Source organism: Artemia sp. Qi Xiang Cuo, chromosome 1, assembly GCF_049724085.1.
Source record: "Artemia sp. Qi Xiang Cuo chromosome 1, ASM4972408v1, whole genome shotgun sequence".
NCBI lineage: Eukaryota > Metazoa > Arthropoda > Branchiopoda > Anostraca > Artemiidae > Artemia > Artemia sp. Qi Xiang Cuo.
Window position 1 is genome coordinate 39,920,749 of NC_142794.1, and position 20,024 is coordinate 39,940,772.

The 20,024-nt window shown below is 34.1% G+C and overlaps 2 protein-coding genes across 6 annotated transcripts in view; one reads left to right on the top strand and one right to left on the bottom strand.

The window, feature by feature from the left end:
* LOC148956302 (uncharacterized) overlaps positions 1-842 on the top strand; it is a 37,776-nt gene extending 36,934 nt beyond the window's left edge. Inside the window, exon 4 of the mRNA XM_089103409.1 lies at positions 734-842. The gene's annotated coding sequence lies outside the window, so the exon portion shown is untranslated. The remainder of the gene's footprint in view (positions 1-733) is intronic.
* how (protein held out wings) overlaps positions 839-20,024 on the bottom strand; it is a 151,450-nt gene continuing 132,264 nt past the window's right edge. Inside the window, exons 6-8 of one of the 5 annotated variants that reach the window (XM_089103256.1) lie at positions 19,525-19,797; positions 9,302-9,436; positions 839-5,643 (exon numbers count right to left, since the gene is read on the bottom strand). In XM_089103256.1, coding sequence (XP_088959382.1) covers positions 9,351-9,436; positions 19,525-19,797 — 359 coding nt within the window. In that variant the 3' untranslated portion in view covers positions 839-5,643; positions 9,302-9,350. Of the gene's footprint in view, positions 5,644-8,260; positions 14,462-19,508; positions 19,798-20,024 lie in introns of those variants that run through there. The other 4 variants (XM_089103210.1, XM_089103284.1, XM_089103320.1 and 1 more) reach the window with 4 other exon arrangements.

A 20,024-nucleotide genomic window follows, 5' to 3' on the forward strand; every position in this document is an offset into this window, starting at 1 on the left:
AAGGACACTCAAATCTCAGTCAACACTGGTTGATGCCTGTATTAGCAGAAATGCAAGTTGCTATCAGGTGTACAACTCGGAAACCTCTTAACCCCTTCCTTCTTCTACCGAGCTCAAAGTTTTTGACAAATATTCCGTCCCGAGGGGGGGGGGGGGGCGCACCGCCCCTCCAACGGTTGTGGCATTCGGCAGAAATTTTGCAAAATTGCCGCGAATTTAGCAAAATTCTTGATTTCTGCAGAAAATTCGGCAGAAATCAGGTAGCGATTCGGTCCCCCCAATGAAATGAGTCTCGGGACGCCCCTGTTCCTAGGTGAGTCTACTTTCCCTTTCCTAGCCTAACTATTTTTCCAAAATTGTTCCATCCATTCCATGCACTGAATACCAGAAAGCATGATTTTTTTTTTATGTCAAATCTAGGTAATGCTTGATTGAACGCTGGAATTTGTAAATAAAAAAAGATATTCAAGAAAAAAAAATGCAAGCACGTTAAACTCTTCTCAAATCCGACCTTCATTTTTACACATTTGTGATAAAAATGCCATATTGTGTTTGGTAATATTGATAAGATATTGATATCTTAAGCTAGCATAACAGGAAGATAAATAGGTACGGATTCATAATGTTGATGATTCCTTTTTTTTATTACAAAGTTTTGGCTGTTTTCATTATAAAGTTCTAATTTTTTTGGGTTGTCAAAAACTGCAAATTAACTAATGTTCTTCTTTTATAGGTGGATGTGCTTGTGTTCATTGGACAGTTTTATTGAGAAGCATTGCAAACTTGGTATTTTTTATCTTCATGTTTCCTATAATATGTTGCTAAATAAATATATAACCAATTTTTATATCACATTTATTGAAACAAAAGCAAGAACAATTCCTATATAGAATTAAAACTTGATAAAAATGACAACTTCGTCCAATGATAAGATGCTTAGTAGAAAGCATTTCACAGTACAATTTGGTGAATGAACAATTGAATATTCGAGTGATGTGGGATTACTCAACAGAAATGGCTTAAAGCAAGTGGCACCAACAATTTGTATGAAAGATTCAGGATCTTTTTTTTATCATTTCCAAAGGTCAAACCTGTTATGGCACTGCATTTAAACTGAAAAGGCTTAAAAGGAAAGCAAAATAGGGCGAAAATGTCTTCTTTATTTCTTTCTTTGGTTACAGATAATAAGACGGAATTGTCGTACCCGAAACAAAATTGAATATCTCTCACCTTAAATTCTTGCAAGAGCTAAAACAAAGTTTTCGCGGGAACAGCTTCTTTCGATTACTTAAGGCGGGTGATTCGCAACAAGCAAAAGTGTTTTAAGGACGAAAAAGGCCAGTTGCGAATATTATATGGAAAAGCAAGACATTTGAAATGCCACCAGGCCTCCATTGTCCTAATCACCCTACACTGGCATTACTGGGTTCCAATTAGGATTTACAAAATAAAGAAAGCGGAGAAATTTGTGGATCACATTAAAGTCATTAGTGTCGTAATTTGAATGTGGCGCTAAAAACCCTTTTCATTAGCAGCGTGGATCCGCCTCCCGATCGTAGCCAATTCTTGGCTTCTCATGAATGTCGACTGGCGGCTTTCTGTTAAGTCGTGAATATTGGATGGAAAGTTAAGTTGACTTTGCTAGTCAGTTAACTAGTCATTAATCGTAAAAAACAAAAATGCATAAAATAGGATCAGTGTCTAGCAGAATAGGCAGTCATGAAAAGTACAATGTGTTACTAGATTAATAACAAATATATCGTATGACTAAATATTGGGGATTAATTCCTAAAATTATTTCAGGTAGTCTGAATTAGAGATATCTTTTTTTCCCAATTATGGAAGGTTCTCCCTTATTTCCTAAAGGACTAAATGCTCCAATCCATGTGCTACCAGAAGATAATCCCCCTCCCCAAGAAGGCTCTTTGAAGCTGGAGCCCAGTAATCATTTTCAGAATGAGTGTGATACACAACTTAATTTTGGGCGTGACAATATGCGGTCATTTAGTATATAGATCGGTCTCTACAATTATGACCTCGAATTAGATTTTAATTCAGATTCAATATTTTGGTTCAACTCTCCAAGTATAAAACCACATTGTCATCATTTTACCTAGTCCTGAATTAAATGTACAAGCTATGATTATTACCTCTAGTTGGTTAAGCAGTAAAGCCCAAAGACCGTGCTTGGCATTCCTTCCTTAAAACTTGTCAGGACTTGAAGGAGCAATTATAAATATGCATTTAATCAAAAAACATTTACTTTAAACTGGAGTTTTGTATATAATCAGCTTTGGTTATGAAAAGCCAAGGTTATCCTGCATATTTATCAGAAAGACACATAATCTAATTTGTCTTTAAGTTTAATGGTCAAAGCAGCAAAACGTCTTTGTGTCTTTAAGACACAAATTTTATAAAGTTTAATGTTCAAAGCAGCAAAACATCTCTTGTCTTTAAGATATAAATTTTATAAAGTTTAATGGCCAAAGCAGCAAAACGCGATTTGTCTTGTTCAAAAAGGTATTGAACTGGTTGTACTTAATGCTACACAAAACTTTATGATACATCAAATGACCCTATATTAAGCGTCTCTTCTGTAAGGGAAGAATACCCAGACCAAGGTTGTATCCTTGATTTCTGTTCGGGGGGCGGGGGTGCTAACAAAAAAATCTACATAACGCATCAAAAACGAGTTTATATGCATTTTTGCTAACTTTTTCTTACGGGTCAGACGACAATTCTGGGGAGAGAGTCAAGTCCAGTGACCCCTTGGATCCAGCCTTAACCCCAGCACCAGGATACATACACTTCCGACGGGAAAATTTAACCGAATAGCACGTCTCACTTCTTGGATTCTGTTGATTCTTATGTTCTTTCTACGAGAAATTATACTAACGTTTGTAATCTACTTGATATAAGGTCTTTGATTCTATAGAACTCAAGAGAAAAATATGACGAAAATTAGAACTCAGTAAACACTAAATTTTCCGTGCTTTTAGTTGGGTCGATTCTTGTAGAAAATTTATTGAATTTCACCGTTTTGTACTTTAGAAGATGAGATTCGTCTCCAAAGTTGGATTCAAGTCTTTAAAGTAAAATTCAGATCTGTATAGAGATTCAGTGAACACATTCAAGTTAACATACACACATTGAAATGTGCCAAAAAAAACAATGATGATACTATCGATATAACGCTTTTAATAATCTTAACCTCTTTGCATTTTTTGAATACTAACGAAGACCAATTTGTATTAATATAGCTGTTGAAACTGCATAGAAAATAGTACATTTGAGAAAATCCACGAGCATAAACAATAATCTGCTTACTGTGTTGTTAAATAAAGAAATTAGTTAGGAAAAAGATGTCCCATACTGTAACAACACTGGATTTGAATTAGGATTTAGAAGTTAATTTAGTTAGACTAACAATAACCTTAGATGAAGCTCTCTTCCGCGCTCTCTATGCAACAAAATTTTAGAATTCGTAGTTCACAAGTTTTTGTACAAGTTCAGTTAATCTCATATCTTGAGTAAGATTTTTGTAAGCTAGGTATAATGATTGTGTTCTTGTGCTAAATAAATTCTTTACATCTGTTTTAATGTGAATCACAGAGTGATTATGTTAACCAGATCACAACGAGTGGTGTCAATCATGGAAGAAGGGAGTCATTTGCCTCCCTTCTAGATCCCCCCTTCCAGATTTTAAACAATGTATTTGCCCCTCCCCCTGCACTTTGTAATTTGGTGCTACTGATCGAATTTTTGGAATTACTGCCAAACCTTTTAAGAAAGAATTCCAAAGAAATATATTTTTTGTCATATTTTAATAGCGTCATTTTTTCCGTTATTTACTTTTCTACACAAATCCTATGTTCACACCCAGTTCTTTAGTATTTCCTGATAAATTTAAGGATTCAGTACCAGTTTCAGTTTCAAACCTCTGCTAAGTCCAATTGCCTGGAACTGCACAGAAATATAATGCCATGCCAAATATTAAGCCACAGAAGTTGGATTACCCAAGTGATGTCAACTGTTAACAAAAGGTAAGGAGACAAAAAAAAAACGCTCACATCCTTAAAAATGAAAAAAAAACAAATATTGCTGTAAAGCAATTTGGCACTTCTAAGTACACAAATTAAGTAGCATGACCAAACAAATCACTGGTGATTCAACAATTATAAAAACTGCAATAGCAAGAAAAGCCGTCACCTAAATAGTATTACACAAAAAAAAAACAAGATCAGATCTAACATTGATTCAAGATTCAATCTATTTTTGTAACGAGCTGCCGACTAACGTGTCCTCCAAAGATTTGGCTCGCTTTTGTCGTCAACATGGCGATTCTTATTTGCACAAAAATGTCCAGGATTTTTTCATTATCATTTAATGGCTCTTAAAATATGCTATTATCCTCCTATCATTATCATAATAAGTTCCTCCAAAACAACATCATAAATTTGATTCAATATATAGTCCATAAAATCAAAATTTGCAGTGTTCAAGTGAACCAAGTCCATATTTTTTATTCTCCTAGTAACAATGCCTACTATGCAGGGGCGAATCTCAGTATTTTTATTGGGGGGGGGGGGGGGGGTAAGAGGGGTCCATATCTGAATATTCAAAGGGCATGTGATGTATAATATTTTTCTCCCCATTATTGGGGGGGGTAACTGCCCCCCAAACGACGCCCCTGCTACTATGAAAAAGGAAAAAGATCCACCAGAACCATTGTTGGCGCATAGGATGTCGAATTGACGTCTCAGTTGGTGGGCATTTTTTTACAGGGACAATTAGTAAACCTGGCGCTCAACCTTGCCGCAGCGGGGATCGAACCCTCAATTCCCAAGAAGACTAATCCACTATGCGACCATATGATAATGCCCTCTATAACTGAAATTTAATATTTTTGTTGGAATCATCAACTAAGTTCTAATTTACACACTAAGATATTATATTACAGAGGGTGCTTCAAGTAAAGGCTTGTTACCCTCTAAGACCATCAGAGAATCCAATCGGATTGACTTGGTTTCAGTTTAATAGTCTCAGATTTTGCCGGAGGTGTATTACAGATCTCATTGCAAATTAGTCTGAAACAAGGAGCAAGAAGATTATATTCTGAAGCATAACCCCATCCCCATGGTATCCATAAATATTATTATTTTTCATATAATTTCATTCAATTGCCATATAATTCAGCAGTTTCAGGGGGGGGTCGTGTGCACTCGGGAACCATGTCTGCGTAGGTACCTTGGGTAAAACTATAACTTAAAACAAGCGATTCTAGCCAGTTATCAACTAGAGGCTATGTCTCCATGGGCTTGATTCACTTCAATATTGAACTTTCCAACTATCAATTTAACATTTCAACATTAATCTTAGCACAAAAGATGATCACCAGGTTGGAAGCCAAACCTAAGTGCAATAATCGCTATATAAAAAAAATATATAATAATAATTTGGCACTTGATTGTCACACTAAGTCACAGATAAATAAAGAAGTTATTGTTAAGCTGCAAAAGCGTCCACAACAAACATACCACCACTGCAGTCGTGTGTTAGTCACGTGACTCCAGAGTCGTGCTGTTATTGGTCGGCTTCCCCCTTGGCAGATGTGGTTTTGTTAGTGTCGACTCTACCATCAAGCTATTTTGAGTAGTCAGCAAGGTATGAAAAAGAAGGGAAAACGCAGGTTAGTACTTATTTTCCAGTAAAAGGCAAAGATAAAGAAAAAAAAACATCAGAAGCAGTCAAAGTTAAAAATTCTATTTATTCGTTTATTTTTCCACCCATATTTAAAGCTGACTTTTTGGAAAGTTAATAATGAACGTGCAACATGTATATAGAAAGGCTTAACAACACACATGGGAGCCACACAATTTGACACGAATCGAGCTGTGCATGGGGGAGGGGGGGGGTAAATTCTCGAGGTTTTAATGAATATAATTTCAAGTACATTCTAGTATATTGGGTTTAGTTCAGTTTAAATCCATTATTAAGTTGGGCAGCCAAAAGATACGCGTCTGGACTAACGAAATCTCGCCCTACCCATGATATTTTCACTAAAAAGAAACACAAAATGTTACTGTTTAATTCTTTTTTTTTACTTTTAAAAGATTATCATTTTACACAATCTGTACGAGGATAAATCTTATTAGCTATACACCATAGCCATCTTATGTAGTTATGAATCTTAAGATACAAAACGTTTTATTTTTTATTTTGCAAATCAGTGCTTGAACTATTAATGGTGTATTTATTTTTTTAACTGAAGTTTTATAAAAAATTTAGAAGGATACTTTGAATAATGAGTAGTTAATTATCAATATTATTAAGCATTAGGGTCAAGCAAAAATAACAACACCTATTAGTACAGCAAGTATACACTATCTAGAAATATACTATACAACAAATGGTAATCAATAAACTTGAGGGTATCTTTTTTTTAAACTTCTTCCCCTCTATATTTTATCAAAGAAATTGATGTCTCAATATTGAACTGGATTTATAAACAAAAAAAGATCAAAAATAAATAAGTGTCCCTTGTTGTAGGCATTAAATTTCCGTTTCTTATAGCTGAAATTTTTCTACTTCTTTTGTTTTTTGTTGTTGTTTTTTTTTGTTTCTTTTTCGAAATATCATCAGCTAACTGCATTATTTTCATGGTTTACCTTTTTTTCTCTTCTGCTTTTCAAATTCCTGAAATATCTATAAAGCAGATAAACATTTATGAGACAACCTTTGTTCCGTCTCTCGTCGACACCCTTATTCATAAAATTCTTAATTTTTTTTTTTCTATTTCCGATTTTCTTTTTTTTTCCTGAAACTTAATCAGGTAACTACATGATTGCTGTATTCGAGCCTAGGCAAAATCATGGTCAATCATTAAACTTCAGAATTTATCGACAAAACTATCGGAGAAAATTTTAGCGAAGAAATATTTATCGAAAATTCCTACTGACAGAACATATTTGTGACGTACAAATTTCACTGTTACGCATAGCGTTTTTGTATGAACAATTCTCCTAATAAAAGAACAAGGTTCACATGCTCCTAATTTTATATCTATTTTTTTTTCAAATTTGATTTACAGAATTACAAATTGGAAAAGATAATTAGAGACAGATTAAGACTCTAATATCAAAACAAATTTCATTTTGCAGACAATAAAGCAAGATGGACAATTTTCAGCTAGTTTATGAGCAGTAACTTCAATGAGGGGGAGGGAGAGTGTGCATCCCCCATGTACTTTGAAAAATACTCTTTTTGGTATTTTCTTATCATTTCTCCTTCTAAACCCCCCCCCCCCCCCGTCCAAAAAAATAAATACTGGACGCAGCCCTGATTAGAAAAAATTACAGCTAAGACCTAGACGCTAGAAAAAAAGGCGAGGCAAAATTGATTGCAAATTAAGATTTCACGCACTAAAATTAAGTCAAATTGGGGCAATTCACTTAGTTGTTCTCATTCGATGAAATTAGAATACAATCTTAAAGGAAGAAAAGAGATAGTCCCAAAATCTAGATTCGTCTTAGTGATTTAGTTCAACTGAATTTTGTTCCACTCAACCAGAGATACGAAGTACAGCAGTAATGCAGCTAGCCAACAATATTCATTTCATTTTAATTCGTTCCCTTCAATCATTTCGTTTAGATTCTCCTTTGAAATATCGACACGGATCTCGCCAACACTATTCATTTATTTTATTTCATTCCATTCAATTATTTCATTTAGATTCTCCTTTGAAATATTGACCCGGATAAACAACAAGGTAAGTGTTAGCAAAAGATAGACAAGAAGATGATTTCTACTTTCTACGCTTAATTAAAACTTAGTTACTACTCAAACAGACAAAATTCTTCCAAATCACACAAAGCAAATCAAAACTGCATAATTAGCTATTCCAATGGCTCCTTCATCATCATGTAAATTTATTCTAATAGTCGTTTTAATAGGATAGAATATTCGTTAGATGTATCTTCTGAGCAAAAATTTATTCAACTTCAACAAAATCAATTTACAATAAAATTCAAAACGCAAATATAATGACTTCAGAAAAAAAAACATTTATTTTGCATAAACACTAACATCCATGCTAATTTTCAAAATAATGAGACTCATAAAAACCTACACCTAGAGCTAAAAAAAAAACAAAAAAAAACTAAATATCATCTTTAAAAAAGGTCCGAACAAAGAAATAAACTTAAAAATCCGATAAAAAAAAAAAAACTAATAAAATACACACTGGGAGAATAGAAAACAAATTTGAGGTTAAATATAAAGCTGTTGAAATTCTTAAAGCACCTTGAATAGCATAATCAAAAAGAAAACAAGAAACAAAGGTATAAATTCCGTTACAAGGTTAAGTAAATGTTTATTAAATGTTAGCTATTCTTTAACTATAGTTAGGGATTTTTCTTTAAACCAACACAAATTAATAATTAAAGATGAAGGTTAATGCGTGGCTGCTAGGGAGGAAGAGGTCGCATTCGGAAAAAAAGAAAAAAAATTCGGAAAAAGAATATTAGACGAGTTAGATAAAAACCTTGTATCAGTGGAGGGGGGAGTTTTAAGGAATAGGTTCAGGGATATGAAGTATCCGTAAGAAACAAGTTTTTATTTGTTTAACACCACGACAGATTTAATTTTACTCCCAACAAAATTATAAAGAAAAATGGCAGTTACGTAATCTTTAAAAGGCTAGTTCTGGAATAATATTAAATAATTCATTGATTGAATCGAATCAAGGATTGTTTTGAATCTAAAAAAAATCAGGAAGATATAAAATAACTACAATTTCAAAAAGATAAAAGGCCTCCACTCTCCTGATTCCCCCACCCCCAGTTTTCAAAAAAAGTATTTTTGAGAGAGGAGGTATTATCTTAGAAAACTTTTTATTCTTATAAAGTTTTTTTCAACGAAGGCATGTACTGCATGAGAATTTATTTTTCTTTATTAAATGAAATTGATCCTGCAGAAGCAGAGTTATATATATGTATATATATATTTATATATATATATAATTTTTCCAATATCTTAAATTATTAAGTAAAATATTGTACAAATAACAGTCTATCAAAAGAGCTACGTGATAAATTAGCATTAACATTTGTTTTCTTTTCGCATTTTTCACGAGCATTTTTACGTATTGAATCATAACTGGACATGGTTCGGTTACTGGCAGTCCAAAAAAAAATCCATGAACTCCAAATTTATGTAGTCCAAAATTTCTACAACGGAAGAAAATAAGAAGAAAAAGAGAACAGATAGGAAGTCAGAGTTAGAAGATAGGAGTTAAACTGACCTTTTAGTTTAAGAATAGAAAGAAGTGTTGACAAATGTTAGGTCAGAGCTCATAAGGAAGTTCCCGGCCTCTGATAAGGGAGGGCCTCCCGAACCTGGGTTAGACGTTTGACCATTTGTTTTCCAGCTGTTGACCCTTCAGTAGCAAGAAATTCAATTATTAGTAATCAAAATCTTCAACCAAAGCTTATAAACAAAAAAAATCTTCCAGGTTAATTTCGACCTATTCTACAGATTTAACAGTATTTCAACAAGTCAACGTGACTCTTCAGCGTCGAGCTCAAGGCTCAGCAATAAAAAAACTAATCTCATAAATAGCTCTACCAACAGAAGTATACTATCTTTCACAGCTTACGGGGAAAAAACTGAACAGTCTTATAATGTTCTACAGAATAATTCTGATTGACTTTAATTGAAATCATATTCTAAATGACATTTAGCTAGCGCTGAGATTTACTAGAAACCAAAATTTGACTAAAGCCAGATTTTGGATAAAGTTATACCCAGTGACGTATCCAGAACTTTTTGAATTTCTTGTTGGGTAGGAGGGGAGGGGGTGTGTAGAAAAATTTACAAAACGTGCATTTTTTTTACTTTTGTACGTAGGACAAAAATTTTGGAAGGAGGGGGGTGATACCGGGTAACCTCTCCCTCCTGGATACGGCCCTGGTTAGACCCGTCCATAATAAGATTCAACTATTTGGCTAGTTCAGGCTAGTTAACTGTTCACCATATAGTTAAATTTCCATGCACTTATTATTTTTCTATACAACTGAGGATTGATAATGAAGCTCTGATTGGTTGGGCTTAGTTCCGAAAAATTTTAAATAAATGGAAGTTTTGTGCTGGAATTTAGCTTGACTTTAACTAAATCTTCTAGTGAACAGGTCTGGCCCCAGATAAATCTTGGCATTAGCTAAACTTCATTGCGAATGTAACTTTACCAGGAAAGTATCTCACTCTTCCTGAATACTTTTAACTTGACTCGATCAAGTTCATTTCCAAATCGAGAGAAAGACCGAATCAGAAAACAAAATTAAAGAAAGTCGAACCGAATTTTTCGTAAAACGTTTAAGATGCTCGTTTATTCCTAGTATAAAGAGTTGTACTGTAAAAATACAAGAGTTGACACACCTGGTCAAATGACTAAATCTTAATTGGCCATCATCAAAATACTTTCAGTTCGTCAAACACATAAAACTGACCAGATTTATTTTTACTAGTAAGTTGTATCTTCACTGTGATTATTTTGTGTCAATAAAACACTTTATTTTACGGATATTCAATTAATTTGATTGATATGTTTTTTCGACATATGAGAAAAATCTGACTATCAGCTTTTCGACAACAATTTAAAGAAAAGGTCTGGGATTGAACTGATCTACAAATATTGGAACTATGTGTTATGTTATTTCAGCAATACTCAACCATTTTCCCAAGAGGTCATAGCATAAAGGCTATATTTTTTTATTTTTCATGAAATATTACCTTATATCATTTTGTGTCACGAAATAACCAAACAAGAGCTAATAAGCTCTTATATGACTTATTGAGCTCTTATATGACTTATTGAGCTCTTATTTAAAGAGATAATGATCTTTAAATAACGCAGTCAATCTCCAAGATTTTTGCATATTATTTTTTTTAATATTTTGTTTATTTAGAAAAAACCAGAATTGTCGTAGGAAATCTGCTGTTTAACGTTAACGATATTTGGAAGATCAAGCTTTCCTGAAGCGACAATAAAGTATATCGACCAGAAATTGTCCATTTTCAAGCCTTATCATGTAAATTTGACCCCCCTCCCGTCGGTTTTTGGGAATGACAACTCTCATTTACTAAATCTAACTTATAAAATGAAATTGTATTAATTTATTTCTGCAAAACCACGGGGAAACCCTAAGAACATTATTCCTTAAGAGTATAGGTTCTGTGTTTCCATGGGTTGGGAACTTTTTTTTTAACCTTTAAAGTTTAATCTCGGGGTCTCCACATAACGCAACAAAACTTTGTTTATTTCTGCCATTTTTTTACGACTCCAACAAAAATTTTGGGGGACGGGTCAGACCAGGTAACCCCTCCCCCCCCCCTTGATACGGCCATGCTCAAACCCTATATTCTTTCTGATCCTCTTAAAAAACCCAATAAAGGCTTGAGTGTCATTGTTGTCTTAATGCAAACTACAGTGTACTTCCAATTTTGCTCCTTAACAAATCAACGATTTCCTTTCTAGAAAAAAATGAACAACGTTGGTATGCTCAACGTTATTTCGGGACTTATGAATTCAAGACAACACCCTGGTTGAGAACCTCTGTGTTAGATATTAAAGTTATTTTTCATTAACTGTTAGTTATTACTCCATGAAAAATAGGAATGATGTGATAAAAGAATCTTATCACCAACTCTTAATCCGAAACTACCCCGTCACATTCTACTTAATACTGCTCTGAGATCTTTCCTTTTCATCTAAAACTGATTTCAACAAAAAATTAAAATAAACAAAACTTTTCTATGCCTGACGATATAATAACCCTTCGCATGAAATAAAAATTAGAAAATGCGCTATGTAAAAAACTGCTCAATAATACACTTGGAAAAATATTGTTTTGAGGGAGAAAAGACAAAGTTCGGTCGTAAAGTTGGAAATAACTTAATTATTTTGGGGAGAAACTAGGGCCTAAAGAGCTATAACAGTAATGCCAATTTCGGACTGGAGTTCATTCTCTAGTCACTGTAATATCTTCGAAAGCCTCTTGATTAAATAAAGAGCCATTTCCAGCCATTTTTTCTTGGAAATTAGGGTCCAATTAACAATATCAAGTTCTTCTAGTCTGAACAGCCTTCAGTTTTCCTGAGGATTCACAATATGATAGATCCATTTCAGGAAATCGTAAATGAACTTTGATTCATTAAATCTTTGTGTGAAAGCTGAATTTTCACTTTCTAAGAAAAATCAAACAAAAAAAGGGCGACACTTTAGAAGCTAGCCCTTGAAGAACTATAGAGCCAACATTATTTTTTGGACTCTATAGTCTCCTTTGGACTCAAGAGGCCAAAACTTTTCTGCATGAGCGTTATGGAAAAAGATATTCAATAACAGATATGCTTAATAGGTAGCTACGGGGGGGGGGGGGGGTTGGAGATATGCTGAAAGCAATTTAAAACAGAATAAAAATAAAATTTCAAAAAAAATGTTTTTGTTTTCAATAAATTTTTATAGAACGTATTAATAAAGAAAATAACATGGGCTTTCCTTTATTATTTAGATGCCGATTTCTAACAAAAAAGAAAGTTGGTCGCTTTCTCAAAAATAATTTTTCAAGTGGTATTTTCGAGCAGACACCTCGGCAATTTTACTGGGTTGGGTTGAAGCCAGATAAACTAAAACTAAAATAACTTTTAGAATTCAAAGAAGAGGAAAAATTTAACTATATAACTTCTAAACAAAACAAACAGTAGCAAATGAGTTTTTTTCTATTAACCTATACTACACAACTATGCCTCCAGATAATTATTCAACTTATGTTGCTAAAATTGTATCACGATACTTCTTCTCTTTTTTTACTGGACCAGTGGTGTCAACTGTCCGGAGGGGGGGGCATCCTACCCTGGATTTTTAACCTCCCTCCCCTTTCTATGCTTGAGAAATACCTTCTCTTTTAGGTATTTTCACCGAAAAATATCTTTTTTTTGTATTTTCATAAAAAAAAAACTGCCCTACTAGAGTTTGAAAAATACATTTTACTCCACCCACCTCTAATTATCGTGAAATGACTCCACTGTTTGGAACAACTTACAAAATTATTTTGTAGGTTAATATCCATAAAATGATTTTGGAATTCCTCCTAATAAATAAAAAGAAAAGAAGTATCGTGGATACTTCCTGCGAAATCTGAAGTTGAAACAGGGAATATAAAAGTTGAATGTGGTTATGTAGACGGCATCCAGCCCACACAACTTAGAGATAGAGTTAGCAACATAACCTGACTTCTGGCCTGCTTTTAAGTAGTAAAAAAAACACACTATACTGTCTAAAAGCAGATAGTATATAAATACTCTCTACTTTGGAGTAGTAGTCGCTGGTGTTAGAAACAACAGCAAACTTAACTTTACAAAAAAAATTTACATTAGTCGCTTAAATCAAACCCAAGTCCGTTCTAAATTTTGATGTAAAATACATGCTTTATCCAAATTCAGCACTTAAATCTAACGATGGCCATAGATTAGTGGCGTCAAATATACAGCCAGGGTCATAATGAGGGGGGAGTATACAGTCCATAAGCCTCGAGGGGATTCAATGCACAATTTGCTTTATTCAGAAATTTATTTTATAAACTTAATTTTCTTAACGGGTATGGGTGTGGGCCAACGGAGAGAATTCCTGAGTCGTGTTTCAACTCCCAATTGCCCTGTATACGGACAAGACCCTTAGTGCCCCTCAAAACATTAAACCAACCCCGTGTTGCGATTTAACTACCCATTTATGCTTTATAATTTCCCAAATTGATCAATTATACTCAAATTGTTTTAAAGAGAGCACTAATGCTTAATACCATAAACATTTAATGTTTTCTTTAAGCTAAATATCAACGTTTTTCAATGTAGAAAATGCATTAATTAAAATTATGGCCTCCTGATACATTTCCAAAGAGAAATTAATTCTTCAAGAGGCTGTTCATAACTACAGCTACTTCCCCTTTAACGCTCATAATAAGCAAACGGTAAACACATTCTATTTACTTACAATACAAAGGAGTAGCCAATTTGTTTTATTATCTAATTAATTATTATCAATTAATTATAATTGGTGAAAATTACTTTCTGGATTACACTGAGTTTGAATTTCCTGCCATGGATGTTTTATTCTTTTCTTAATGCTTACTCTGAATTTAACCTTCTTCGTTGAGTGTTTTTATGTGGGCTGGATGATTTCATATAAATTGGTACAATTAACGAATTGATCGATAATTAAAAAAACAATCTACATTGCTTTCTTAAAAGATAAGCAATTACATAATTTGCGGACGGGATAACAAAAACACAATAGCTAACACAGACATATACATATATATATATACATTCGTAGCACAGACTAATTTAAAAAATGTTGGCAAACTTTTTCAACCTATTGATGCGAGGGCGAATCCGGAAAAGAAGTTACCTAAAAACAGGAAAAAAATTAAATATTTAAGCAAATTACATCAATGGAATATAATATTTTGACAGTTATATAGACAAGAATGATGCTTAATTTGTAATTTATTTTCGCAACATTTATTATGGCTAAAAAATAAGTAAAAAAAAAAAAAACAGAAAAAAAGCAGACGGAAAAAAAAATGATCAAATGATCACAGCATCATTACAGAAAAGAAATATCAGAGAAAAATCGGCGGCTTTGTATGTGTATGTAGAATACTAACAATTTTCTTTCTAATTAAGTTAAATTAAAAAATTGGAATATTTGGTAATTTCAACCTTTCAATTTATTTCATTTGTTTTGCTTCAACATTTATTTTGTTTTACAATGGTTAGTTGTTTGTATTTTATTAAGAAATTCTATTGCCAATCAGGCAACTGCGCACGGAGGAGAGCCCATTCTAAATCAGAGACCGCATAATTTAGATTTGAATTATCTCCTTTGGGCTTAATATAAATCACCCTTTTAGCGATTTTGACAAACTTAATTCCTCGTCAACAAAAAAAATTCTAGCATAATCTCTCTTCCCAAAGTATTTTGTGTCAGATGCATAAACAAGAACAAAATTCTGGATGAAATCCCGACATCAGGTACGTTATACTGGAATAATCTCCAACGTCAGGTACCTTGTACTGGAAAAATACTTAAATGGTTTTCGACGCCAGGTACGTTATGCTGGAATAATTACGTTACGTTATAACGTACAGTACGTTATACTGGCAAAATACTGGAATAATTCCCCACTTAAAATATGTTATTCTAGAATAATTACGTTAGGTTTTAGCGCCTAGAACGTTACACTGAATAAAAAAAACTTGAGCAATTCCCGACGTCAAAATACAACAATACATACTGAAATTGCAATACAAATACAGGATGTGGCCATGAAAAAAGAAGAAATCAATGATAATAACAAGTGTTCCAATGTAATGTTTTCTATATACGGTCAATACACACTGCAATAATTAGCAACTGTAGATGACATGCTAAATAACTGCTACTTTTCTCCTTTTTTCACGTAATCCTTAAGCAAGGGTTACCTGTTGCAAACAGTATAATTAATCATAAAAATAATACCCGTTAATCTAACAATAGGAGAAATGCTTCATTTGAATATTCGAATCTTTCGAAATATTACAACGTTTACTGTTTTTGCCTTAAAATTATATGATAACCAATACAAAGGACAGGCACGAAGCAATTATAAGGTGGTAGCTGCGATTATCAATTCAAAATGGAAAGTAAATAGAATCATAGGAGAACACAAGACATATTATTCTCTAAAAGACGACAGAGAGAATGGGTATTATTCATCTCTGCGTAAGTTTTCTTCTATCCTACGAGTTAAGAATTTTAAGATTTCTTTCCAAGGTGGCCTCTACTATTTTGTATTTGATGGGGGAATTTACCATTTTAGTGAATTTATAAAATGGATTAGCAAAACCCGTCATAACCGAGTGGTTGGCTCGCTAGACAATCACCGCTCCTTGAGGGCGGCGGCTCTGGTGGAGTCCTGGTGTGGCCGATTATTTCTTTTTTGGATGGGGTTAGCGGCATCACTCTGTAAGTTTAGAAACAGGTAACTCAGCTCCAAAAGGGTGTCTGGAGAAATCAAGGGAAGGTGAACAGGGATGTGTGAAAGCACAGGATTGCTGGACCCCAGCCCCCCACAGCACTTCCTGATTGAAGGGCCAAGAGATGGAGATAAGCACCATTGATTTGGCTGTAAAGCTTAGTGTCACATCTTTTATCCCTTTTTTTTATACAAATTGGCATAAATAGCAAGAAGACAAGGGGTGTTACTAGGCCTGCATTTGCAACTCGTCATAAGCGATTAGAAGACTGAATGACAGGGCCGTATCCAGGGGGGGGGTAACCCGGTTTGACCCCCCCCCCCGAAATTTTGTCTGACTCGTAAGATATAGACAAATTTTGCATGCGTTTTTTGAGTTTTTTGTGTAACCCCCCCCCCCCCCCCAAAAAAAAAAAATAAAAAAACATTTTTTTGAGTAAAACCCCCTCCGAAAAAAATCCTGGGTAAGGCATTGCCGAGTAATATCAAAATTCATATAAAAAAAAAAACAACAAGAAAAAGAAAGGGAGTGCAAAGGGAAAGTGACAATACATGGGGATCAAAAAGAAAAAAAAATTCAAAATTCTTAATGAAAAGTCATTTTTTTTCTTCGATACCCCTATAGCTCGTGAAAAGTAAGCTGCGAAAACCCGATAACCTAAATGATGCTTTCAATCCGATAATAGCATTAATTGACAAAACGAAAAAAAAAGAATTCTAACGAAGAAAAACACGAGAGTAATCAAAGAAGAATGCCACACAAATATCTCAGTCGAGATCTCCACTCAACAGTCCTCAGTGTAGAATTTGAAATTAAAAAAAAAAAAAAAAAAAAAAAAAATACAGATAGGAGTCCAAAGGAGAATATCAAAGGACAAAGCTTAAAAAGAAACACTAAGATAAGACAAATCAAAATCTTTAAAAAAATACAAAGTATTCTTCTTTTTTTTCACTTTCTGTGATTATCCTCTTTTTTTTGTTGTTTTCCTTTTGTCATGCTTAGCAAGTGTGGGTCATCAGATATTATTGGTAGAATGACTTGTCCTCTATGTTTCTCAGCCTACAAAATGAATCTGAAGTAACCACTGAGAATACCCCAGACCTAATAGCGTCCATGGCGGGGGGCATTCATCGTTCAAAATTTTCCTACCCCGCTCCCTCATCCACATGATTTCGAAAAATACCTTTTGGGGGGGGGGGGAGTGTACTATCATTGAAAACTGATCTTTTATATATTTTGATTAGAAAATAAAAAAAACGACAGATTTCCCCCCCCCCTCCCTTGATTTCCACAAATATATCCTTCCCCTAAAATTTCGTCAATTGACGCCAATGTCCAGACCTTTGCAACCCACAAGAAACAACTAATTCTCTTAAAGAGTGGGTTCGAAGGGATAGCTAAGACAAGTAATATCTTGGGATTATAAACTGAATATCTAATTTAGAACTTGCATCACAAACTGCAAGAAACTAAGATTACTTTTTGGCGTCAAGACATGAAACAATAAAACGTTGTAGAGTACCGACAAATTAATGAATTTTCCAAGAAAGTCTATAGCAATTTAACAATGAAATTACACGTCCAAATGTGGTGTATATTTTCAAAAGATCTGTCCACACCCACAATATTTAACAATAAGATCAATCCCACCTCTTTCTATCTATACACCGATCTGAAAATAGAACTATTTGAAATCCCACCCATTTTAAATGCACATTGCCAAAGCTAACAAAACGTAAAGATTTTCAGACATTTATCCAGCTAAACCAATCATCCGGCCGATGTTTTTAGTTGCTCAACCAAATTCAAACGCACCAGTGGCGTCAATCCTTGAAAATGAAAGAGGGTGAGGGGTGGGTATTTTATGAAATCTAGTTGGGACCAATCTTTTTTTTTCAACGTCTTCAATAAAAATGTCAAAGAAAGTACCGAAAATATTTTTTCCCCAAAATCTTCAGGGGGGAAAAATCATTGGATGGGGGCCAAGGCCTGCATCCCCCTACCCTCCCAAGTTGCTGTCGTCACTGGGGGATCCAGGCTAGGCTTTACCCTAAAATGTCACACTTTTAAACGATTTCCTCCAGATTTAAAAATGGTTTTCATACTCTTTGCAGGTTAATTTTCTGTTTTGTCGAATTGGCTCCTGCCGCAAAAAAATACTTACAGAAGTGCCTGAGGAGTTATACTGATAAATTTGAACTAAGATAAATTTAAATAATAAAATAATAAAATGATAAATTAAAATAAAAAATGGCGACATAATATATTTTCGGAAAAGGCAGCTTCAAAACAAACAGAAAAATAGTGGTCACCCATCCAATTACAATTTTCCCAGAGAAAGTTTAGTATACGAATTAAGTCACCCTAACTTACCTTTCCTATTTTTTACCACTTACTCTCCCTAAGTACAATAGGTTGCACAACAATTTATACAAATTTTAAACTGAGATTGTTAGCTATGAATTACCAAGTCAGTTAACGAGCATTCTAGGTCAAAATAATAAAATAAAAAAAAACTAAAATTGAAATATTTTAAAATCTTTAATTCAAAGGTTAGAAAAGATTTGTTGATTTGGGTTGCTTAGTCCCTTCGCTCTTTAAAGTGATTTACATAGCAGAAATTCCTACTTTTGTAGCCCCCCATCTCCACCAAAAAATATTGGCAGACACACTTTTAATAGTTAAAATCCTGCTCTGGCGATATTGAACATGATATGTGAAAACAGAGTTGACAAGCACACCACCATTGAAAAGAGCATCATCTTTATTCACGCTGAAAACATTCAAAGATGAAAGGGCCAAACAAGGAGGAATCGTTTTGATGTTGGTGCAAATAAGACGAGGTGATAAATATAACCTATTTTGTAAAGTGTGAAGCTAATTGAGATGTCTTTATAACATACACGTGCGTAAGGGCAGGTCTTTGTGCCGGTGCCCCTCCGTCCAAAATCCTAAATTTTCCTGACGCTTCTTATTCAAAATCTCAAATACAAAGCTTTTTTTTTATTTTTTGCCCTTCAGCCAAAAAAATCTAAGTAGCTTACGGGCTACATAGCCATTATTTTTTTTTTTTTTTAAGAAAATAATTCTGTCTCCGTCTTATTTTTAGTGGCGATGATCTATTGAGTCTTTGATTTAGGGGATGGCTAGAGGGCTAATTTGTCTTTTTCCACGAAATAAGATGTCATGTAACATATTTTGCAGTCTCACACAAACAGCGTATTTTGAGGTCTAACTCCAACCATGTATAGAACTTTTACTCAATGTATATCCGTCATGTATTTATAGATGTTGGTTTCAATAATCGTCTTTTAGGCAAGCCAGAAAATAAATGTCCTATTTTTATAATTTTCTAAAAAGGATGATTCCATCCTGGAATTATCGACGCAACTATGGACAAAAGATACATGCCCGCTTCTCAGAACTAACAAAATTACCGTGCGAAAAACCCACCGGCATGATCGGCACCCGCCGTTGCCGGATATTCAGCCATCATCGCGGCGGCGGCGGCGTAATTTGAGTAATCTGCATATCCGTAGAGGAGTCCTGCTGCTTCTGGTGAAATAAGTGGAGGTGGTCCTGAGCCGTTCAACATGGCAGCAGCAGACGTTGGCACCCCGGGCAACCGAGTAGAAAGAATCAAAGGTGCTCCAAGTGGATTACCAGCCGCATTCCGTAAGTTGGCAAAGTTTGCTTGAACAGATGGCGCCAGTAGTCGTGGAGCGTCTAGAGATTAGAAGAATACCAATTAAAGAAGCAATATACTAATAGTAAAAGAAACAGAACTATAAATCAAATATCGTAGAAACCAGAAAAACACATACAGAAATAATGGTATACAATTTACTAATTCTCTATTTAGGGGAGTTTTTCTCTATTTAGGGGACAAAAAGGGAAAAGAAAGGGGGAACCAAAAAGGAAACTAAGGGACTACAAAGGAAAAAAAGATTGCT